At 36.0% G+C, this 25,818-nt stretch overlaps 1 protein-coding gene and 1 long non-coding RNA gene across 3 annotated transcripts; both read right to left on the bottom strand.

Moving 5' to 3' along the window:
- Positions 1–7,271: 7,271 nt before the first annotated feature.
- On the bottom strand, positions 7,272–7,502 carry LOC121239678. Its single transcript, XR_005935339.1, has 2 exons — positions 7,428–7,502; positions 7,272–7,306 (listed from the first exon to the last, which is right to left on the bottom strand). It is a non-coding gene; the product is annotated as an uncharacterized LOC121239678 (long non-coding RNA).
- A 14,316-nt stretch (positions 7,503–21,818) lies between these two features.
- LOC121239984 (pentatricopeptide repeat-containing protein At5g48910-like) lies at positions 21,819–24,032 on the bottom strand. 2 transcript variants are annotated; one of them, XM_041137406.1, is made up of 2 exons: positions 23,788–24,008; positions 21,819–23,653 (listed from the first exon to the last, which is right to left on the bottom strand). In XM_041137406.1, exon 2 carries the CDS (start codon positions 23,614–23,616, stop codon positions 21,964–21,966), a length of 1,653 nt encoding a protein of 550 aa, XP_040993340.1. In that variant the 5' UTR covers positions 23,617–23,653; positions 23,788–24,008; the 3' UTR covers positions 21,819–21,963. The 2 variants fall into 2 exon arrangements, with proteins under 2 accessions (XP_040993340.1, XP_040993339.1); XM_041137405.1 differs by having other exon boundaries at positions 21,819–24,032.
- Between the last annotated feature and the right edge of the window lie 1,786 nt (positions 24,033–25,818).

Raw genomic sequence — 25,818 nt, forward strand, 5'->3', positions numbered from 1 at the left:
ATTTGGGCCGTGAGCCCAGCAGGCACAGGCCTGCTTTGCAGTTGGGCGCCCAAGAAGGTGCGCCCATTGGCTGTCTAAGAACAATTTTTTTTTGACAAAATACTTGGGTGGTGTTTTGAACCCAAGACCTCACACACAAGGGCTATAAGCTCAACCATTGGGCTAGAGCTTATTGTTAGTGTGTATGTTAATTTTAGTTATTTATTCAGCATGTTATTGTGGCATAAAATATTTTTTTTGAAATATTTTTGCATGTCATTATGGTTATTAAATACATACTTGCCATGATATTATTTTTGTCACATTTGTTTGGCATTTTATTTTATGTTATAAATTGCCTAGATTATTATTTTTGTGAATAATAATTATTTGAATGAAATGTGATGATTATTTTTTCATACATGTATTGTGATTGCATGTGATTGTGAGCTTAATTTATCACTTATATTGTTAGACTATTTTTTAGAATTGTCTTCAGTTTTTTAGAATGTGATAAATTAGAGGATTAAGTAGCCCGGGTTTGATTAGTCCATGCTTCTGATTGGCTCAAATGAATTTCTTCGATCAGAGAAGAATTTTTTTTTATGTGACTAACTTGGTAGATTGCTTGTCCTAGTGGGAGTATGGTTGAGATTAATTTGGAATTAATCTCCTATACGATATAAATTTGCGCGAAAATTAAATTAGAAATAAATAATTAGACATTGAGGCGCAAGAGATGATTAGGAAGCTTAGCGAATTTTCGATCTTGCAACATGTATTAATTATTTTTTGTTCTGACTTAGATTAACGCGGCAAATTTCTTAAATGTGTGTGCAATTAGATGTGCATAGTTTAAGATAACCATGAAGAAAGCCTTGAGATTATTTATACGACTTAATCGTCGCATTAATCTCCTCCATGAGCAGTAATTGGAAACGAATAAAGATTATTATGAGTGTCAGATTGTCTTAGACCATCATTATTGTGAAACCTCTAAAAGGTTTAGAGTAAAATTGGAAGTGCGCGTAGGACCCTTGCACTATAATTTTTTGTGGAAGTTGATGGGATCAACTGTCAGATAGAGCTAAACCACTATTTTGCCTTTGAATCTTGTGGGTAATAACAGAAGTTGCGTGTTGTTTTTGTAACGCAAAGATTAATTGCTCCTATATTTGAGGTTGATCATATAATCTTGAAGCAACTTAGATTAACTCACAGATAAGTATATACCCTCTCTACTTGCTATTATGTTTGGCGAGTCAGGACATTAAAATTTGAGTGTGCAGGAGTATTGAGGACATTCTTAATTGACACATTCATTTTTTAAAGTTTTTATCAATGCACCTCTATGTGGTACTAGCACTGGTAATCTTGCTCAAGTTTTATTTCTCTCTAGCGAGAACAAATAGGTTCTTGCAGATATATAAACTTTGGAGCACCCGTTGAGAGTAATAATACCAAGCACCTTGGAGTTTGCATGGTAACTGTGGCAAAAGTCTGAATAATTAGGTACGACTTAAATTAAGTCTAAAAATCTTGCTTGTGGTTGCATTGATGCAAGACAAGTTTTAGGCTAAAATAATTTCTTACAAAATTTTTCTTTTCTCTCCTATAGTGGATTGGAGAATATGAAAAATATTGAGTATGTAAGAAATGAAGAAACATTGCTAGTTAGCGACTAAAACGTCACACACTGCATTTTTTGCACAAAGTGATATTTTTAGTGCTTTTAATGCGATAATAAAGAAGTCTATACCTAATTTGATTTAAGACTCATAGAGTGGTGTTAGTGAGAATTTCTAGAGGTTTAGAAGTTGGATGGTCACTCATTGACTCAGTGATATTATTTCTTGAGTGGGGAAATGATATATTAAAATATGCCATGAAGGCATAGGATGATGGGTGTGAAGCTTGAGAAATTGAAGATTTTTTCGCTAATGAGATCCCTCTCCTTGGTTTAGAAGAGTCAAAGAGAAAAGGCAATATAAGCATTTTCTATGTGAAAGTTCCTATACATGCACACTAAGGACTTAGATAATAAAAATATTGTTTCATCATATAAATGAGATCCAAAATTTGTTTTTAGGAAAATATATTTTTCAGTTAAAATATTTTCAAAATCGCAATCGTATGAGTTATATGATGAGAACAATTATTTCGCAGTTTATTGACTTGCTAAGAATGGTGTTATGGCGCAAAGCAGTTGTTACATCACACTTGGGTTGATGTAATATGGGGTTGCGGCCGTAATTCTTATTTGTCGTCCTTAGATCGAGTTCATTCGCTTTTGAGAAAGGTTGAGTGATTATTTTGTGCAAACGTGAATTCTATTAAAAATCGAGAGGATCTAAGCTTGATCATTTTTTGGTTGAGTCAAGTTAATTACTCGTATTTTCGGCAAGGGTGGGGAATTGTGGATTTTTTGTAACACTTATTTTTTGGAAAGAACGTTTTCATCACGTTTCATTCCACATTACCTTAACCAAAATATTTTCAAAATTCTTTTTATATAAGATCGCCGAAAATAGTGGGAGTAATTCAACAACTAGTGGGAGTATACTTTTGAGTTAAGGTGTACCATTAGTGATAGTGACTCCCAAAAGTTATAGAATATAAGGATCCTCTTAAATAGCGTGGTAGCTTTATATCAATATTCTCTCATCGTTTAGAGACTAGAAGAAAATATTTGTAATATGGCCCCGCTAAAGGTATTGAATTCACATAGTAGGAATCCCAACATAGAATCTTAGATTTGCTTCACTTATATGATCCAACTTGGGGTTGTTGATCTAATTGACAAAGGTAAAGTGGAGTTGATAGAGGTATAGATCCATCTCTTGGCACTAATTGAGTTGCATTTAGATAGCCATTGATCGCATATTCATTGAAACTTTTCTTGAAGGTGTTAAATAGCTGATTCTCATAGGAGAATTAGATGGTTAGCTTTTGTGATGTTTAGGCATGAAGTACTTTGAGCGCCTGATTATTGCTAGTACTATTTTGGTACATAAAGCGAATAAATGTTGCTGGTATTGTTTACATGCGACCTAAACAAACCATCTATTCAAAGATACCCAATGTACCTAGTCTTTTTTTTTATTAAACGACTTATTGAATAAAATGAGGTTCTTTGAATGTTGTTGACAATATTAGAAAAGTGTCATCATAAGAGATATTGCGAACTGGTTATCTTAGATAATTAATTGTCGCCTAAAAAGAGGTTTTCCATACTACAAGGTGATGGACATGGGTTTGTGAAAAGTAGCTCAGGCTTCATGTCTTGTGAGACTGTTTATAAGAAAAACAGTTTCTATGAGTTCTTGTTCAAAATCTATAGACAATTAATGAGATGGAAAATACTAAAGAATCTAGTTTTGCCTATATTGTTTGATGTTTCCATTATGGTTTGCTCATGGGAGTTAGAGGTTAAGTTTTTGTTAGAGGGTAAATATGACTTACTTTGTTAAGTGAGTTTGTGATGCGATTGTCATTAAAAGTAATGATTAGACTATTATGATTGTCTTTGGGGGCAAAGGCCCTAATCGCTTTACCCTTAATGAAAAATAAATTATGGTTATCTCACATGCTTTTGTGAAACCTTGAAGTCGCAAATTAAGTTTGCTGAATAACATTTGTGGTCACCTTATAGATTCTTAAAAATCGCAGTTAGACTTGCTGACTAGAATCTACGGTTTATATTGTGAGTCTGACCTAAATGAGATTCGCGATGAGTCATCGCTGACTTCATGATTGTGCAAAGGACTTTTACATGTAAAAGTTGAGTCTCTTGGTAGGAGCATGTTTTGGAAAGTTACTATACATTAGAATGCGCATGGAGAGAAATGGTCATTAAACACCACTTGAGAGTTGTGGTTTAATAATTTGTTGTTGACCATGTGATTTCTTTGTATCTCACAGTATTGCTCGTCATGCACATGATATTGATATGTTCTATGATCATGTGGCGTGATTGGAAGCATTCTTTGGTATGCACACACATTCACCATAAATTTAGGAGTTATGGTGAAAAAGGTATATTGACAGGCTTAGATCGGCTCACTCACACGAGCGATCGCCTTTGGCGCTACAAAGAGGTAGCGAGCAAAGATGAGACAATGTGTTACTCGGTACTTGTCCAGAGAGGGATAAGCTGGAAGACACAAAATATATGTTGCCTTAGTGGGAGCTAAGATGAGGTCTAAGGATCGTGCATGGTTACCCACATACCATGTAGCCTGTGGTTTAGCCAGATGCGAGATCCTCTTTGGCGCTTTGGATAGCGAGCAAATGGAGGGACTCGGGTTAGGCGCTGAGATAGCGACTAGACTAAAATCTGTACGGTGAATTGAGAATAGATATAAGCTCTTTCTTTGGAAAGAGAACTCCACCGTAGCATGTATTTCATACTACATGTGCTTTTGCGACCAATAGTAGAGGTGAGTGAATGGTTCCCTGCTTCCTCACCGTGTGAGTCCTGTAGGTTATAATTGATGACCTTAATTTATTTATGCCCTTAGGAGACCTTTGACTATGTCACGAGGTTGACGTTTTAGTGTCTGCTACTTTGGCATGTTATCTATGGCCATGAATGATGCGGTCTAAAGAGGCATTGCTGGGAAAGCGACTAAACTAAAACTAAATGACATGAGCGCGAAGGGAAGACTATTTGGTAACACATCGATAATGGTGTGTACTCATTGCCGGCAAGTTATGTTGCTTCCTGGGAGTTGCAATATAGCTGTGAATACATCATGTTTTATGGAGGTTGAGCATTGCTCTGAGTCATTTGGACTCGAGAGGGATTATGGATGCTTAGTTTGATGTGACCAAATGAGTTGGGGCATAACGAGACACTTTTTTTTGGGATGTTGCTATGCTGGTCTTCTCTAGGAGAGATTTGGTATAGTGCTCCCATTTTTCTTTTACAGATGTGCTTGATGGTCGCACGGCCTATTTGTCAATATGAACAAGATTGAGAACATATTGAGGGATGCAGACCTGGGGTCTTGCCCACTATGTGTGAGTGGGAGATGTAAGAAAGGGGCACCCATAGTGGGCACCCCTTCACCTTCTCTTGGTGGTTATGAAGTGGTTCTTAAACCACTTCACGAGACTTGATAACTGGCCATTAAGGGCCAGCCGGGGGTTACACTTAGAGGGGCTATTTACATAGCCCCTCTCCCATTTAGAGAACACTTGCATCAAAAACATGAAATCTCTCTCTCAAATGATTCTCTCTAGTTTCGGCATTTAGGCTGTGGAATATGTGGGTGTTGCTCTGGTATTGCCACGTAGCACACTCCATCATCGATATGGGAGATTGTGAATGAACAACGACGATGACGAAGAATCTGTGGAACAACCGCACTAGATCCTAGATTTTTACGATGAGGTAATATCGCTTCCGCTGTGTACTTTGATCTAGTATTTCTAACAGTAACACTTGGGCCCAAGGCCCAGGTCCAGATGAAGCCCAGCCTGGAAGACCCCAGCCATAAACGACGTCATTTTTTGTGAGTCTTCTTCTTCCCTTTTTGATTTCTTTCTTCCCCGACGGTTTTTCTTTCATTTCCCAGCTGTCTTGTTTTCCTGAAAACCTCTCCATCCCGTGTGCCTGATCCCCACGTTTCTACGGTTTATTTTTGGTTTCTCACATGGAAACTTCCCTCACCACTTTTGAACTACTCAGACGCTCCCTCTTGCACAGATTTTTGGTTCATCCTTGCCTGGAGCTGCGATTTCTGTGAGTCCTCGAAATCTCATCGTCGTTGGCTGGTTTCCACGATGGTGAAACATATCTCTCTATCTCGTTCTCTATTTCTCTTTGCCTCTTCGATAGTTTCATGATTTTTTCTTTGGGTGATGGCAGTATACAGTTTCCTCATAGGCCTCGAAATCTTACTGCCATCGTCGAGTTCTCTCACTAGGAGTGCTATCGTCGGTGACTATCCCCTCTCACTCATTGATCTCACTCTTATTTTTTTCTATCCTCTGTTTATTTGCACACACACAGACCCTCTTTTACTTTTTTTTTTCCTATGGTTAGTTTTTCACGCACACACTCAGTTTAGCTATTTTTCTTCACAGAGTATTTTCCCTCCTTAGAGCAGTGCCCCCCTTGTGTTCGTATGTGTTTGTCAAATAGTCCAATGCCGGTAAGCCCACGTTACTCTCTTCTTCTTTTTTGTTTTCATCGCTTAGTACAAGGGGGGGATTTTATGTGATTTTAAGTTTAGTTATTTTAATTATTAATGTTAAAGTGTGGTGTTTTGGGTTGTTGTGTGTGGCGAAGGGAAGTGGTTGATGGCTGCTCGGGGTGGTTTATTGACTGTGTGTGCAATGGTTGTTTGAGCTGGTTGTGTTGGGTGTGTTATGAGTGTCATAGATACCCAAGTCTTGAAATGTTGGATGATTAAAAATTTATGATGATTGCGCTGAAGTTTTATATTGAATGTTGGAAGTGACGTGGTTGCTTGTGTTATGTTTTAAACACAGGAGTTGCTGTTGTTGGTTTTAGAGATAGTTTATGGTTGGTTTGGTGTTGGTAAAAGGTAGCTATATGGGTTGAGTTTGGCTGTTAAGTGGAGATGTTAGCGGTTGTATTAGAGTATAAATGCTAATGATTTGAGGAGGGGACTGTTCGGGTTTAATTTTTATGATAGTTATTGTGTTAAAAGGGATTGTTTTGGATTATTACTCAATAAATAGTTACTTACAAGATTGGTTTATTAAATATTGGGTATATATTTTGTTTTAGGTGGTGTTACTACTAGAGTTCCGACTCAAGGCATAAATAATACACGAAAGTCAGGGAAGCAGGGTTCATATACTAGTTTTGCATAAAAGAAATGAAATGAGGTTGACTTTGAAAATATACATGTTTGTTTTTGGAAAGAAATCTGAAAAATGACCTCAGATGTTTGTTCTGCATATACATAAATTCTATATAAGAGAAAGTGTTTTCTGTCATGACTGGTGTAGACATGAGCTAATTTTTGTGCATTCTATTTCTGAATTATCTAAAAAGAGTGAATATGAAAATATAAAAGTTTTTGCTATAAATAAATGAAAATGTTTTTATTTTGTTTATTTCAAACATGTGAAATGATCTGAAGCTATTCAGTATTTTGTTTGATATGATGTGTTATCTGAAAACCTTGGTATGAAGTTCTAATTCTGTATCTGAATGTGATTTGGTTCCGATGATGTTTCGTTCTATTTTCTGTTAAGGCCCAGCTACGGGTATAATGGTGGTTTATAACCCTACCACGGGGGTGAAACATGGTATACGGCCCAACCACGTGTATAATGGTGATTTATAATCCTATCACAAGAGTGAAACATGGTATACGGCCCAGTCACGAGTACAATGATGGTTTATAACCCTACCACGGGGATGAAATATGGTATATGGCCCAGCCACGAGTATAATGGTAGTTTATAACCTACCACAGGGATTAAACATAGTATTTGCCCCAATGTGATGCTATGAGATGACATGAATATAATGTTTCAATTTGGATATGCCAAAGGATTTTCTTTTTGGATCACACTAGTAGAGATAATTTATCTCGACTAGTGTAATTTTTAAGAAAAATCTAAAAAACTTAATGAGTCTCCAATTAGTTAAATTCACATAGAGATATAAAGTTATTAGTTGTAGATATTTTTGGTATTGTTCCAGAGAAAATATTGAATAGTTAAGAGATTTTTTATCATTAACTTCGGATAATTGGGATTCCATAATAAAAAAGAATAAACTGTGTGAGATTTGCTAGGTGAAGTCAAATGCTCTAGATCTACTCTCATTATTTTTAAAATCTTAATTTTAATGTTTTTTTTTCTTCAATTTAATTTAGATAAATCATTCTTCAAATTTCGATTTTCCAAATAGTAATTAATTTAGTCAATGTCAATTCTCAATAACATAATTATTCCCTATGGGTTCGATAACCATTTTCTTTAAAACACTTTACTACTTATTACGATCCTGTGTACTTGCAGATTATATATTTATGCGAACAAAAGTCACTACTGTAGTTCTCAGATTCCTTAATTACGAAGTTTTTGATGAAGGAATAAATAATACCTACATTACTTTAATTCCAAAGGTAGAGAATCCTAGTGTAGTGACTGACTTTAGACTAATAAGTTTATGTAATGTTTTGTATAAACCTATTGTAAAGGCTGAAGAGAGTGTTACCTGCTGTTATTTCATTCAATCAGAGTGCCTTCATACCTGGTAGACTAATCTCGGATAATATTATGATAGCATATGAAGCCATGCACACTATGAAATATAGACTAAAGGGGAGAGTGGGGTGTATGGCCTTAAAATTGGATGTCAAAAGTGTATGATAGGGTGAAATGGAGGTATATGAGAGTAGTGATGGAGAAAATGAGTTTTGGTAGTAGGTGGATAGATATGATTATGAAGTGTATTTGCATTGTAAAATATTCTTCTGGTGAATCGTCAGCCTAGTTGTGTAATATATCCAACAAGAGGACTAAGGCAAGGTGACCCATTGTCTCCTTCCCTTTTCCTCTTGTATGCAGAAGGACTAAGTTCGATGTTACATGAGGCTAAGGGAGAAGGGGCTATTAAAGGTGAAGCAATGAGTAAATGGGGTACCGGTATTAACCATCTGCTATTTACAGATGACTGTTTAATTGTTTGCTGGGCTAATAATCAACAATGGAGTGCTGTGCAACATGTTTTGACAAAGTATGAGATGACAGCCGGACAAAAACTCAATTTTTAGAAAACTTAACTCTTTTTCAAATACAAGCAAGAAGGTATGTATTGAATTAGTTAATATTACTGGTGCAAGAGTGTATGGTAATGCTGAGAAATATTTGGGGTTGCCTACTATGGTGGGAAGATCAAAATATAGAGCTTTTAGACGAATTAAGGAGAGGGTGTGAAAGAAAATCAAGAGTTGGAAAAATCATTGTCTCACCCAAGCAAGGAAAGAAATACTAATAAAATCAGTTATACAAGCAATCCCTACTTATGCAATGAGTGTTTTTAAGTAGCCAAAATAGTTATGTAAGGAAATATCAAATATGATGGCAAGATTTTGGTGGGGTTATATGGATAAAGTAAAAGAATCCAGTGGAAGAAGTGGAGCAAGATAGGGCTATCAAAAAGTCAAGGAGGGTTGGGTTTCAAGGATCTTGAAAGTTTTAATCAGGCTATGTTGGCAAAACAGTACTGGAGGTTGCTTACAAAACTTGATTCCTTGGTTACTAAGATTATGAAGGAGAAATACCATAGATATGGAGACATTCTGAATTCAAAGGTGGGTTGTGGGCCATCACATATATGGAGGAGTATTTGGGATTCTAGGGTTCTAGTGTCTTGATAAAGGGAGGGATGAGATGGAGGGTGGGAAAGAGAGAGAAGAAAAGAATATGGGGTGATAAGTGGTTACCCACTCCTACTACCTATACAATTCAATCTCCAATTAAATTGCTGCATCAAGATGACTGTGTTAACAAACTAATTGATGGAAAGGGTTGTTGGAATGTTGAATTAATAAATGAAGTGTTGCATGAGGATGAGGCATATACAGTTAAGAGGCTCCCACTAAGTAAGAGAGGACAAGAAGACAAATTGATTTGGGGCCGTACCAAGTCTGTCCTCTTTACAGTTAAATCTGCTTATTATCTAGCATTATCAATTAAAGAGGGGTTGCAGAGGTGAGTCATCAGTCCATCCTAATGGCTTTAGGGCTTGGAAGAAAATTTAGGATATGAATATTCCAAATGTAGTTAAAGTTTTTATGTGGAGAGCTATTGGTGATGCACTTCCCACGATGAGTAATTTGTTTAGAAGGAGAGTTATTGCTAATGAAGTGTATCCTATCTGTGGACAACTTGAGGAAACTAACATTCATTTGTTATGGAGTTGTGCTGCTGCTCAGGATGTATGGGCAAACTCATCCCAGTTATTTATAGAAGTGGAATTATGAAGCTGTTAGCTTTAACAATATTTGGGAAGATATGATAGAAGCATTACAGAAAAATTAGATTGAGGAGATTGCTTGTGCTATGAGAAGAATCTAGTTGCGAAGGAATATGTTTGTTTTTGAACAGAAGTTTGAAAGTCCCAATTTAGTGTGGCAGAAGGCCAGAGATGAAAAAGAAGAGTTCCAACAAGCACAATTGATTAATAACAAAGCTTTTGAAGAAGTAAATCAGAGAACCAGATCAGTACCTACTAGATGGCAAATACTAGAGATGAATTGGTATAAGGTTAATTGGGATAGAGCCTTAGATAGTAATAGATCCAAGATACCCGGAGGTATTGTGTTCAGGGATTGGGAGAGTAATTTAATGGTTGTTGTTTGCATACCAAAACTTTTTGATGATAACCCATTGCGGGCGATTTGGCATTGGAGTGAGCTATAAAACTATGTACTAAGCTAAGGATAGAGAATGTCAGCTTTGAGGGGGATGCTTTAGTAGTATTTAAGGCTGTAAAAGGCATAGAGGAGGATTGTTCATGGTATGATCAGATTATTGAGGACATCAAGGATCATATGTAGGGTAGATGTACACGGAGACTTCAACATGCGTTTAGAGATGGTAATCAAGCAGCTCATAAAGCAGCCAAATTTGCATTACCTTGTGAAAATGGGACTATGTAAATTGAAAGGGACCTGAAGTGATTATGCATTGTATTAGTTCTGAAAAACTTTGTAATGCATGAGTTATGACTGAAAGTTTATTCTATTAAAAAAATAATAAATAAACAAATTGCCAATCTCAAATTTGACCGAGTGATTTGGAATGACTTTTTGAGTAGTCTTATTTATTTGAGTAGTGCTACATATTGATATATTTATAATTTTACTTACACTTTTATTTACAAAACTCATTTTGTTAGTTTTTATTTGAAATTCAAAATTTGAATTTTAAATTTCATGATTTTCAGCATATGAATAATTGACATGTGGAGAACTAAATTTTTCGTAAGTTTTTCTGAACTAAATTTTTCGTAAGTTTTTCTTAAGTACATTGCATTTTCCTATTTATTTATAATCAGGGTAATTGTATGGAGCTTTAGTCTATTTTAATTTTTTCAATTTCTTCGAACTTGAATTTATTAGCAAGCTAAATTTATATTCAACTTGTTTATTTGTTCTTTGTACTTATTTCCCAGGTTTTTAATTATTTTTCTGTGGAACCACTTCTTTTATATTTTCATGTCTCAAATAGACAAGTTTTGTGCCGGTCATTTGTAAAAAGATGGATTCCACTAATTTTTTTTTGACATTTTTTTAAGGTTGGGTTCACTTTTTTACAAAGGGATGTGCCAAACTTATCTATTTGAGACTTGTACAAATAATTTCTCTTGGAGAAAGACCGAGTCTCTAAAGTATTGTCTGTGCATTCGTTTTACAAGGAGATCACAATGTGTAGCAAATTTTCTCCCCTATGAATTCTTTGTTATATATATATATATATATATATATATATATATATATTGTTCATACAAACTTGTTCATCTCTAAAGCTGGATTAATATGTGCTTCCAGATAAATAACAATGGAAAGGGTAAGAAATACTTGTTTTCATTTTTCTTTTTATATAATAATTTTGAGAAATTATATTTTCAAGAAGAACACATTCCTACGCAGTCACGCTGCTGATATAAGATAATTTGAATTTTTTTTTCAAAGAAATCATGTCATCTCAGACTCAGGCTTCGTTTGAATGTTGAGTTAAGTTGAGTTGAGTTGAGTTCTTTATGAATAATAGTGAGTTTAGATGATGAAGTGAGTTTTGTGGGACCTACTTAAGATGAGTTTAGAAGCATTTGTATGTTAAGATGAATTTAGATATATTTATGAAAAGTTGAAAAGGATTGTAAATCCCACGAGTAAAGAGGTGTTGAGTTGAAAATGTTGTGAGTCTCACGTGTAAATAGGTTTTGAGTTGAAAAGATTGCGAGTCTCACATGTAAAGAGGTTTTGAGTTGAGATGAGTTTAATGATTTGAGAGTTGGTTGTTAGAATAAATTCCAAACGTGGCCTCAGAGTCTCTTTCATACCAACTTGCTAGTAGAAGTTGGTGATGATAAAATAGTCAATAAGCGATTGGAGCTAAAAAAAAAAAAACTACTTGGAGTACGCACCCAAAACCACACATGAAGATGTTAACTATATCCAATAATAACGTATTTTATTTGAGAAATTTTATTTTAAGGAAAAAAAAAAGACTAGACAAAGAGACTAATAAGGATATAATATATATATATATATATATATATATATTTCAAATGGGAAATTCTTGATTAGGAGTGCATACCATTTACAGGTTGAAGTTCAAGAAAGAAGGCTGAAGAAAACATCCAACAACCAAAACTAGAAACTCTTCTAGCCAAAGATTTGGAAACTCAATATTGATGCCAGAACAACTTTCATGTGGAGAGCTTGTCATGAAGCCCTTTCCACAAAGCTGAAATTGCTAAAAAAGAGAGTAGTTGACAACCCTACATGCCCCATCTGTTTATTTGCCCCAGAAAATGTTGAACATGCCTTGTGGAGTTGTGGTTCTGCCCAAGATGCATGGAGTATTTGCTCAAGAAGAATCCAAAATAGAAAGTTTGATAAGCAATCCTTTAGGGACGTCCTAGACAACCTTTTCAATTGTTTGTCTATGGAGGAAATAGAAGAAGTTGCAGTGGTGGCTTGGAAAATTTGGAAAAGAATGAATGACTTTGTTTTTGGTGAAGATTTTCTGCATCCCAGCACTTTGGTTTCCAACTCAAAAAAGATTCTGAAAGACTACAAAGGCTCAAATCACAAGCTTCTAAATCCTGTATCAAAGACAACTATATCCAACTTGAAATGGATAGCTCCCCCAAAAGACACTCAAACTTAACTAGGATGCAACAGTAGACAAACACCATTTTTAATTGAGGAAGAGGTAAGTTTCTCATCATATTTTTATATTATTTAACAACCTTAGTGCATTAAGGTTATAATGTCCAAATCTTTGATGCCATAAGGTAGTTTCATCATTTTTAATCACAAGATCCTTTGGGTATTGCCAATAAATAGGAAAATTTCTCCCATTTCCCATCTTCACTTCAGCCACCACATGATTGTTGTTCTTTATATCATAAATAGTGCACTGATCATCTTCAAAGTGAAGGGAGCATCCATTTTGCATCATCTGTCCAACACTTAGTAGACTTTGATCAAGGCTTGGAACTAACAACACATCATTTATAAATCTGGTTCCCCTTTTGGTTTCCAAAACTACTGTGCCTTTCCCTCTCGCCTCCACTAGATCACCATTTCCAAGTTTGATTTTTATCAATCCGAGAAAATAGACTTGAATCTGGTGTCATGTGGTTGCTACAACCACTATTGAGAAACCATTCCTTTTTTTTGTTCAGCAGCCACTTGACAAGCATAAAACAACTGCTCTTCCTTATCCTCTGTGAAATTTGCTTGCTTGTCTTTAAACCTGCAATCCTTTTCTTCATGGCCAAACTTTTTACAATTTGTACACTAAGGTTTACCACGATGAAAACAATTTTTCTCCAAGTGATTAGTTTTCTTGCAAATACCACAAGGCTGGAAATTACCTTTTGTAGCATACTTTTTCTGATGACTCTCTCCATCTTTTGCCTTGCCCTTATACCCCTTTTTGAAATCCTTTTGAAATGCATTTTCAAGAGTAGCTTCATTCCTCCTGTCAAGCCTTTGTTCGTGTGCTTGCAGAGAACCCATCAGTTCAGTAACTGAAAGCGTAGAGAGATCCCGATATTCTTCAATGGCAACAACCATCAAGTCATATTTCTCAGTTAAACTAATGAGTATCTTTTGTACGATTCTCTCATCAGTTATGTCCTCTCCATAAGCCCACATTTGATTAACTACTTCAATGAGTTTTGAGCAATACTGTAACACCCCAGTCCCGAATGGGTCAGAAAGTTACTACTTCTTACTCATAATCATGTCTCAATCATATAGTCATAGACTCAAAAGTTTTCAATGATACATACAACTAACTGTTTCAAATAACTACTCCAATACGAATAATCTAAAACACCACAAAATCTCAAATATAAACTTCAACCTTCCAAAATATCCAATCAACAAAGCAAAAATAGAACTATTGAATAAAATGGTTAGATAACCAAAGTACCATTGTTGTACTTATTCGAATATGCTCACGTAGCCTTATACAAGATTTATAGTCTTGATCCCAACTGTACCATCAAAATATCTGAAAAATGTTATGGAGATAAGGGGTGAGTTATCGACAACTTAGTAAGCAGAAAACATATACTAGTATGTAAACATGAGCCTTTTCAGAAAGTTCAGTATGCAGAAACAAAATATTTCATTTTCATATGCAGATCTCAAAAACATGTTATAAGAAAATTAGAATGACTTTCCAATATTTTCATACTAAAAAACCAGCTGTTCATATTTAAAGACAGTTTCATATTCAAAGACCCTTTTCATATTCCAAAAACCAACTGGTCAAATTCAAAGATCTGTTTCATATTCAAATGCCATTTTCATATTCAAAAACATTTTGGCATAACATAATTGAACATCTTCATTTTATCATATCATATCATATTGTATCATATCATATCATATACCATGTTTAACCCTCATGGTAGGGTTGTGCTATCCCCGGTGGCCAAACCAGCAGTATCATATTGTGAAACTTCCCCATTTTCAATCTCGGAGCCCCGAGTGTGCATACAGGAAAGAACACATAAAAGACCACTTTGTTTCCAAAGTGGGTGCACTCATATCATATCATATCATGTTGGTACCAACCATATCACATGAACTAGTATCATCATATCATAACCATATTTAGAATCATAATCAAAATAGATAAGTATATCAAAGGTTTTTCATATTCATATCATGTCAAATCATGTGCTGAACATATTCATATCATTTTCATTTGATCAAAAACAGATCCAAATCATTTTCATATCATAATTACAAAAATCTCAATTTTCATATTCACTCTTGTGCACATTTCAGAAACATGTCAAATATTGCCCATGTCTACACTATTGATGTGAAAAACATTTCTTTTCTCTTTCATACATATCTCATGAGTGAATGCAAAATATATACTGAGATTGTTTTTCACTTTTTCTTTTTAAAACAACATGCACATTTTTACAAACCAACATCAGTTCATTTCTTTTTATGCAAATCTAGTATAGGAACCCTGCTTACCTGAACCTTTTAACTTTTCAAAAAATCTTCACAATAGTCCCAAACGAAAATCAATCGTCACCAATAGAAAATTCATGTAACTTGAATAAATCTCCAATTTGAATAGTTACTTCGTAATTACACTTGGAATACCTATTTTAATACCTCATGACCTAAAAATTCTCATAACCCCAAAAATACCACCATTTTCCAAATTCATCAATATCCACATAATATCTTCGACTAAGAAATTAAATTCTAACTTATTTACTATTGAAATCAGACTATAAAAGTTAATACTATATAATATAATAAAAGTATTACACTTTAAAACTCTAATTATCTTCTGTAATAATATTATACTTAAAACCAAGCCTTCATAGTAAATTGAAAACCAAGCCCAACGTATAACTAGGGGTATTTTGGGAAAAATGCATGCAATGCATGGATGCTTTGGTGAGTACGTTACAAAAATAAACTTCTAAAAATACAAAACATAACCATGATAGCACTAAGCTCACCGGGAGAGAAAGAGCCGCGACGGGACTGGTCGGCTGAGGTGCAACCTCCGGCGGGTTGGGCATCTACACACTAAGAGAGAGAGAGAGAGAGAGAGAGATGAGAGAGAAATGGAGCAAGAGAGAGACTCCGAGAGAGAAGGAGAGAACACGGCGTGGGGAGAGAGGAAACTCACTGAGAGGGAGGCAGCGAGGAGCTCACTGGTGGCTGAGTTGAGGTCTACGGTAGAGGTTGGTTGCGTGGTTGTCGAGCGGAGTATCATGTCCATGCTTGTTGCTTTGTTTTGAGTATGGAAAACAAGGGTGGTTTTCTTTGGGTGTTTACCTAAAGTAATGTGGCTCACGGTGGTGTTAATCATGGTGGTTAGTAGTCTACAAGGACGTCTCACGGTGATAACGTGGTGGTGAAGGGCTGAGGTTTAGGCTGTGGGCTTGCGGTTTCTATCATGCGGGGTGAACTCGTCACAATGGATTCCATTCGGAGTTGTTGTGCTACCAGATGGGGGCAATGTTGCTGTTTATGCCAGGGGACAAGGTGGTAGTAGTTTTCTCGAAGGGCTGGGCAGTGACTCATGTTGTCACAGCGTGGCTGGTGGTCTGCTGACAGAAATGGGGTTGTTCGCGTGGAGGAGCATGCCGTGGGTTGGTTTCCGTTTGAGGACACTAAGGGGTTGGGTCATAAGGGTTGTCCCATCTTGTTGCAGCTAGGCATGACTGGTGGCTTCCAGTGGTGGTGTGGTGAAGTGCTGGGAGGTGGCTAGTTGGCAGGAGGCTGGGCTTCAGTGCTTGGTGGTTTGCGGCAGTGGCGTTGCCTTAAGGTCTTTGTCCATGGGCTTTGGGGCGAGGGTGAGAAACTAATGTGGGGGAGAGGGAGAGAGTCTTATCAGAGTGCTTTTTTTTTTTTTTTTTGAAAATGAAGAAAACATAGATGCGGTTGAGAAGTTGATGAAAAAGTGGGAGTGAGATTCAGAACAAGCAAAAATTGAAAATTAGAGAGGGAGAGTGGAAGAAACCGTTGGACGAAAAGAAAAAGAAAGGAAAACGAAGGCGTAAAGCCTTACCTGAAAACGACGCCGTAATGCTCCTTTGGTGAGAACTTGCCTGGGCTTGGGTTTTACAGATACTCTTTGTCAGTTTCAAAATCTTTCATTTTGAGATTCTCAAGCTCCCTTCTCAACCCTTGAAGCTTAATAGTTTTAACTTTGCTATTTCCTTGAAACTCAAGTTGTAAAATTTCTCATGCTTGTTTAGAAGTTGTAGCTCTCATTAGTCTTGGAAATATAAATTCACTTACAACTTGTTGTAGAGTGAATAATGCCTTTGCATCCTTCTGTTTTTTCAGCTTGACTTGACTTGAATCTGAACCACGACCACTTGAGCTTTCACTAGCTGTTGGAACTCCAGACTCGATGACATCCAATAGATCAAGAGACAAGTACAAAGTCTTCATTTTTATGCTCCAGTAGTCATAATTTTCACCAGAAAAAATAGGAATTGATATGGATGAACCAAGGGCAGCCATTTTTTCCAAGAAGATCGAGACGTGCTCTGATGCCAATTGGTTTTAGAAATCAGATTACAGAAAAATAATGAAACCAGAGGAGAAAAATAGGGGAGAACTTCAACCAACAATTCTTTGATTGATTCTATTGTTCTGTCGTTTACAATTTACCAAAAGACATCTTATATGCCATCTTGAGAATAACAACAAGTAATAACTTATTGTTCCAAAGCAGAGTAATAAATCAAATGACTAATAATAATAAAAAACTAAATATAGCTTGTATAGAAAACTGCATCAGTCTTCAATACCTTTTCCCCTTGGAAGTCGTTTCTTCAGCCAACCACAATGCACGTAGGAAAAGCTCAGTAACCGTTACCCATGCACGTCGATCCCCCTTTTCCTTTTCATTCCACCCACCGTAATTTTTAAAGTAGAAATTAGGCCCCTGCTTCATGCACCCAAAATAGAGTAGCGTTGGGACTGTTTATCCGTTTTTACCAATGTGCCTATCATGCCAAACCACCATTGCTCCACTTCAGAGCCACCCTGAAGAAGCCTGCAAGGATCGAATTCAGCCCAGTGCCTCAAGCGACTGAAACCGCGAAGTTCTCGCTTGGGTATCTCACTCTCTCTTGATGCCAATGTCAAACTCTCTCTTTGCCGAGACTAACATCTTCTCCCTCTCTCTCTATCTAACTAACTTCTCCACACCACGTCGCTTGGCACCTAGAAACGCCCCATGCAACCACCACAGGACAACCTCCATGGCCCAGCACTTTTGTGTCCTCATATAGGTACCAACTGCAGTGTGCACTTCAACAGTCGGCAACAAGCATCAGATTTGCACCCAGGGGCGGAATCAGAAAATCTAGTTTGGGGGGCTAAGTTAAGAAAAAATAATTTTGGGGGAGCTAAATATTAATTTTTATATAGTCTACTTTATAAAAACACCTTCTAAACCCTAATTTTCATCAAATTTTAAAAATTTTGGGGGGCCAAAGCCCCCCAAGCCTTAAGGTAGTTCCACCCCTGTTTGCATCGTTGCCCTTCATGTCCATGCAAGAAGCAACCGACAAGCCACCTCAACGTGCACTCAAGCCTTCGTCAGCCCTTTCCCGTCGCCTTAACCTTGCATCGAGAACCCCACGGCACCGAAGCTCAGTTGCGCCCTACCAACCATCACCAACTTTCTTGGGAAGCAGAAACTGAAAATACTTTGGTTTAAGCCCATATAATAGAGCAACGCCGGCCCAAGCATGCTGCACGTCTCCTCACGTACCATTATGCATCACCGAATAGCACCACCATGACACGCACCTTGCATCACCCCGAACCACCATAACCAACCTAGAGCCGTCGTGAGCCACCATCATAGCACCTTCACCCCTCTCGGTTACTCCCTGTTGGCATGGCCTTCATGCTCTCTCCCTCTCTTTGAACTCCACCGCCTGCCATAGAGGAGGCTGCCATGATTGTATCTCGCCAGCCCAGCCGCTACTCCTTCATGTATTCCCTGCTCTCTCTCGGTGAGTGTTATTTTCCTGTTATGTCGTGATCTCTCTCTCTCTCTCTCTCTCTCTCTCTCTCTCTCTCTTTGCGCTCTTATGTCGCACCAAGATTGTCGCGCTTGCCACCGTCGAGCACAACTCAGCCACCCACGTTGCACTACCTTCTCCCTTGCAGTAGGTCCTCTTTCATGCAAATCAGATACGAAGTGCTACCACACCTGAGATGGGTGGATCGTGGGCCACAAGCCCATGTGTTCTCATGACTTTACCAATGTGCTTTTATAATTTTAGTAGTTTGGGCTTTCACATGAGTTTATTTTAAATTCTTCTTACTGTAAGCTGTTTATTTTTAAATGAGTTGAAGTGTTTGATCTCTAAATTAGATTTGTTGAATTTTATAGATATTGTATTAACATTTTTTAAATGGGCTTTAACTCTTTTTTTGTATTAATAAATTAATGTATTATTTTAAAGTGGGTTATGTTCAGGAGATACCAATTTCCTATATTGGGCTTCCTTTTAATGTAATTAAAATACTATTATATTATTTAAAATTAGGTTGTGTTTAATATTTTAATCTTTCCACATTTTTACATGGGCAATTATATTAGCCCATAAGCAATGGTTTACAGAAAAAGAAATTGCGGTTTTAGTTGTATAAGTGTTAAATTTTGACTAGACTATATATTATAAGTTTACAAGGATTTTATTTTAACATTAAGGTATTATTAAGGATATTTTATGACCTACTATTGTTTAAGAAATTACAATTTCCTACTACGTTATATGTTAACAATATTAAATTATCGTTTCAATAATAGTTATTAGATATATGAGTTTTAAATATGATTAAGTTAATTTCTAAAATGAATTTAAGTTGTTTTGCCATATTCAATAAAATTATATTATGATAAGTTAAGAATATCCTTTTAATTATGATAGTTTTTGTTAGATTTCTTATAACTAGATAGTTATTGAAACTATTTCTGTAGAATATATGAATTTAAGTAGATGGAGAGTTTTAGCAGTCCTTTTAGAAGTTTAGTAACGCTTAGTATTCCATATAGGTGATGATTGGTATTCATCCTGCACGATCGTGGAAAGATTCAAAAAAGTTAAAAAGTTCAGGTAAGCGGTCCTATGTTAGGCTTTACACGAATTATTGAGACTGAAGTTGACTTTCTGAACACTTTGCATATTTTGTGATGAAATCAGAATTTGGAAAAAACCAACCTCGGTCGCTTATTTACATTACTTATGAAATCTGTATGAAAAAGGAAAAATATTTTCTAACATGCATTGTGTAGACATGAGGTTTATTTTGTCATACTGTCTCTGAAATATGAAAAAGAGCGATATTGAAAATCTAGAAATTTGTGCATTGATTAGAAAGATGCTCTGAATTTTGTTTTCAGTATGTGAGAATGATCTGAATATGTTTCGATACTCTATTTTGTTTTGATATGGCATTGAAAACCTTTGGCATGGTGTACTAATTTTGTATCTGACTCTGTCTTCTGCTCTGCTCTGTTATGCTCTGTTTTGCTCTATTTAGGTTGGTACAACTTCTCTGTCTCTGAGTACACCCACTTTGAAAACAAAGTGGTTTTATGTGGTCTTTCTTGTATGCACACTCGAGGCTCCGAGAAAAATAAGTGAAAGATTTCACCGGTATTTCTGCCTGGTTTGGCCACCGGGAATAGCACAACCCTACCAAGGCGGTGAAACATGGTCTCTGCTCTGTGAGATGCTCTGTTTTGATGCTCAGGTTATGTTATGCCAAAGTACTCTAGGTTTTATGTGTCTTAAAACCATCGCTCTATTACGTTTGAAAATATGTTTTGTTCTACATGATAACTCTAGAAAATATTTTGTTATGCATATTATACTTTGTAAATGTTCATGTTTGCACACTAATATATATCATCTGCTTACTGAGTTGTTGATAACTTGTCTCTTATCTCCACAACATTTTTCAAATATTTTTAGATACTTCAGCGGAGGTTCAAGAATAGGAAGTATGGGTAAGACTTTGTGAGTATAGTCTATTAAATACAAAGAGGGTACTTGTTATTAGAGAATTTTATTGAATAATTTCGTTTTGCTCTGTTGACTTGGTACTTTGAGGAAGTTGGCATTTATTTTGAGACTTCGTCGTATTCTTAATTATTTATTTTGGAGTAGATGGATTAAATCAATGAGGTCTATGAGTAAATGAGGAATTGAAGTTTATATTTGTACAATGAGATATGATTTTAAGTGTTAAGAAGTAACTCTCCTACCCATCTAGGACCGGGGTGTTACAAGAACAATTCTGGTTTGATAGCTATTGACAAATAAAAAATAAAAAAATCTTGCTAATTTGGAGCAATGGTCGATCCAACATGTGCCCAAGAAGATTAATTATGTGGCACATGCTCAAAGAATGATCTAGGCTTGATAGAAGAAACTCTTGTTACAGATTTGATTCCTGATTGGATTCTTCCCTTTCTTCAAGTGTGATTTTTTAATAATATGACGATGTTCTCATCGGGAAAAAAAAAAAAATCTTAATGGGACAAGTAGTAATTTTATATTGTGTCAAGAGTAGAGTTTTTGAGCTCAAATCTTGACTAGACACTTCACATCATTAATTAAATATTCTACATGTTGCATCCAGTTATTGAGAAAAAACCTGATCGAGTGTTCAGGATATAATATAAATAAATCTCCATCTTCTCATCAAACTTTTGTAACAGATATATATTAATTTCACAGAGACAAATTGGATAAGACACTAACACAAGTAGGATACTGACAGGCGAAGACAGTGAGAGAGGGTGGCGCTATGATCGGATTAACCAAGGTTTCTTCTACACTGCATATTCGAGGATGGAACACGGCTGTTCTGTACTACAACTCGGTTTTGTTTCGAATTTGGGTTCCAAGCCTATGCAACTCAATTTATTCTGTAAAGTTAAAGGAGTATCAACTATCAATCAACCTCCCATTAGATGGTGTAAAACCCGCGTTCTGGATCAAAGTTGGAAATACAATTATCTTTAGCATGTAAACTATTTTTTTTTTCTAACCAGTAAGCAAAAGAAAAATGTCCTACAAAATAAATTACTTCTTTTCTCTCTCTTTCATTATTTTTATTTTTGTGGCAGTGCAGGCTACATGTATTAATCACATGCTTTAAATACTGAACCTGTACAATATCTTAATTAACATGCAAAATCAGGCTACATAAATCTATATTACCAATATTCTTTGCAGGAGCAGGAACCATTCTCAAAGTGATGGAAACGGTTTTGGTCTCTCACAACTATACGACGGCTGTAAACCCTCGAAACCAGCTTGATAAAGGAATGACAATCACAGCAAATCCTTAAGTTCTTCACAATATGAATAGGAGCACCATTTCTAATGTTTATAAGTCCGAATGCAAGTGCCATCTTCTCACTATGAAGACAAAGCAAGCTTCTTTTCCCTTCCTCATCAATATCTAATAGAACTTGAGTTAGGTCAGGCTCATAGCCTTCCAACTTTAGCCTAGCGACTACTTCATCTATCTTCGAGAGAACCTCACCACTAAATTCAACATCCATTTCCTTCCTTGCAAGGAACCCATGAACTTTCCCATTTACAAGGATTGAACTGCAGCCTGGAATCTTTTTCACTCCTCTCTCTTTCATGAGTAATCTGACCTTAGCTACATCATCCCATCTCCTGGCCTTGGCGTAGATATTTGAGAGAAGAACATAAGAACTTGAGTCTTCTGGGGTAGAACCCATTGCTTTGAGGGCAGCATTTTCACCAATCGCAGCATTGCCATGCTTCATGCTGGCACTAAGAATAGCCTTCCAAGCTAAAACATCAGCCTCCATGGGCATATTCTGTATAACTCCTAGTGCATCCTCAAAGCGACCTGCTCTGCCATAGAGATCAATCATACATCCATAGTGTTGAATCTTGGGAACAATATTGTACTTTTCTTGCATTATTTTAAAATAATGTTGACCCTCAGCAACCATTCCTGCATGGCTACAAGCACTTAAGAGTCCTATGAATGTAATTTCATTGGGCTCAATCTCCATTCTTTCCATGTCAAGGAACACTTCAAGAGCATCTTGACCAAAACCATGAGTTGCAAGACCAGAGATCAAAGCATTCCAATCCCCAATGTTTCTCCTATGAGATACACATCTAAAGACATGATAGGCATTTTCTATATGCCCGCATTTTGCATACATGTCAATAAGAGCCGATGCGATAAACCCATGACTCAATTCTATCTTATTTGTAGATATGTGAGTATGTAACCATTTACCCTCCTCGACAAAACCCAAGTCAGAAATGGCTGAAAGAACACTAACAATAGCAGGGCCATCAGGTCTTACTCCCACACTTAGCATTTCCCTAAATAAATCCAAGGCTTCCCTTGGACGATGATTAAGTACGTATGCAGATATCATCGATGTCCAAGAAACCACATCCTTATCACTCATCATCCTGAAAACCTCCTCAGCCAGCTCACACTCTCCAAACTTGCCGTACCCATCGATCATTGCATTACAAGAAACTATGTCTCTTTCTGGCATCTCATTGAATAGCACACGTGCCAACTCAATCTCTCCAGCACTCAAGTAACCCGTAATCATCGAATTCCAAGAAATTACATCTCTTTCAAGCATTCTTTCAAACACCATTCTCGCCAGCTCAATCTCATCAAGCTCCATGTACATCCGAATCAACGAATTAGAAACAAACGGGTCAAACTGAAAATGGGATTTCAAGATTTGCCCATGAACTTGACGCCCTTCCTCTAACGAGCGCGATCTGCCGCACGCTTTGAGTACTGATGGAAGAGAAAACTCAATACCATTCAAATCTGTCAAGCAAGAAAGCATATGGGCATAGAGAGTTATAGACTCTACAGGGTTCCAGCTGCCAGAAAAACCATTAATTAGTGTGAAGAAGATGAAGGCATTGGGGTTTCGGATTTGACGAAAGACTGACAAAGCGTAGTCTAAACCCCCGGGGAAACGGGAGAGGGTACAAAAGGTGACGAGTTTGCTTACTGTGAATGTGTGGTTGACAAGGTCTGTCTTGATCATGTGGGCGTGAATTTGGCGCATTTCATGCATGGTCTTGCATTTTTCCAACGTTGAAACGATTGGGTTCAAAAGCAAGGTTGGGTGGCCTGAGATGGTTGCCATTGCGCCTACCTTCCCGCTCTCCGTTATCCGTTCACGGAACCACGATAGGATAGGTTGGGTGGCCTGAGATGTTAGCGCCATCCTCATATTATTATCCAATCACGTGGTATATAATTCTTTTTATTTACTAATGGAAAAATGGGATTATATTATTATCCTAATTTTTAGGTGCCGAGATTTGATTTCCAAGATGAAAATGATTGGATTATTTATAAATGATAGGATTATTATTTTCTTATTATTATTTTTGTATTTAATTTTTTTTAATTTTTTAATTTTATTTAATAATTAAAGAAATAACTATTAATAAAATTATATATTTTTTAATTTTTTTTAATGATTAAAGATGTTAAAAAAATATTAAAAATAAAATAATAAAAAAATAAAAATTTCTCAAATAGTAATAGGATAGTGATAGGGTAGAAATATGCAAAATATTTTATCTTTAAACTTTTCTTACGGATCACATACTGTACGAAGTCAACGGTAAAAAGGGATGCGTCATCTACGCTGCCTTGTAAATAATTTTTTTTTTTTTTTTTTTAAAATGTATTAAATCATGTTAGGTCAGTAGTGTGCAAAGTATATTCTCTATACCAGTCATTGAAAATACTCTGGTTACCTAGTATCAATAAAACTAAATGATCACATTTTTTTTCATATATTTTTTTTATATTCTAAAAAATTTTAAAAAAATTAATTCAAAAAATTATTAAAAATTATTTTCTTAATCATTAAGTTAAAAAAAAAAAGTGAGCATCTCGAGACATTTTATCGGTGGCTATAAAAATAAACTCCCTAATTATTAGATTTCAAAAACCCACTCTTAAACAGTGTTTTCATATAGTTATTCTTGTAAACGTTTATTTGGAGTTGGTTGCTAGTACCAACCATCACTTTATTATCATTTATACTTCGCATGCCTTGTGCACGAATTACAACAGATCATGTCTTTTGGATTGAGATGAAAATAAAGCGTCTCAAGATCGTCTGAATATCAGTATCTCAAAAGGAATTTTAGGATAAAAATAATAATTTTGTCTCAAAAAATATCTTTTAGGACGAACATTTATTAGACCGTTCAAACAACCATTTTTTTTGGGACGGTTAAATTTCATCCCAGAAAGGAGTTCAAACGCCAATAAAAAATGTTCGAATGTATATGTATGTTTGAACGTATCCTACATGAGTAGTCAATCGATACTAGTCCGTTCGACCAAATAGACACGAGAGAACATTCGAATAAACAAATTGATAATTGAATGGAAATTATATTTTTATAGATTGAGTAAGATGTTCGAACATATAATGAAAGGATCGAGCGACTTGCTAGTTAACAGACGTTCAAACAGTATCATGCGATGTTCGAACGGTTGTTTCCAATGTATCTATGTTCGAACATTCATGGTTAATATTTTTTTTTTTAAAAAAAATAGGCATAATTAAATAATACTTAAAAAAATATATTACAAATTGTTTAATACAAATAAAACTAGTCATAAGTTCGAACTAAATAAATAAAATAGTAGTAATACTAATAATGTTATCCGTACAAAACTTTATAATTAAATCTCAAAATCTATGCAAAACACAAAAATCAATTGCATAGAGGCCCCGAACTGTTGCATAAGTATCTGTATTTTGAGTTGCATCTCTCTCCTAAACTCTTCTTATTGTTTCATGCGCATCTCCATGTCTGCTTGTTTCGCCAATTGAGCCTCTAACTCATGCTATCAGTCGATTATTTGATTCTAGAATTTGCATTTTCTAACGCTATAGAAGTACTTGACGTTGGGGAAAAACTAGAAGGCTTTACACAACGACCCAAACCCCCCCCCTCCAAATATCTTGAATGTTGATGCATAAATTGTGTAAAAATTCAAACATCACTTG

The sequence above is a fragment of the Juglans microcarpa x Juglans regia genome, chromosome 7D (assembly GCF_004785595.1).
Source record: "Juglans microcarpa x Juglans regia isolate MS1-56 chromosome 7D, Jm3101_v1.0, whole genome shotgun sequence".
Classification (NCBI taxonomy): Eukaryota; Viridiplantae; Streptophyta; class Magnoliopsida; order Fagales; family Juglandaceae; genus Juglans; species Juglans microcarpa x Juglans regia.

Coding starts and splice junctions, on each gene's coding strand:
- LOC121239984 (XM_041137405.1), bottom strand. CDS start 24,012: ATGAGGATGGCGCTAACATCTCAGGCCACCCAACCTATCCTATCGTGG.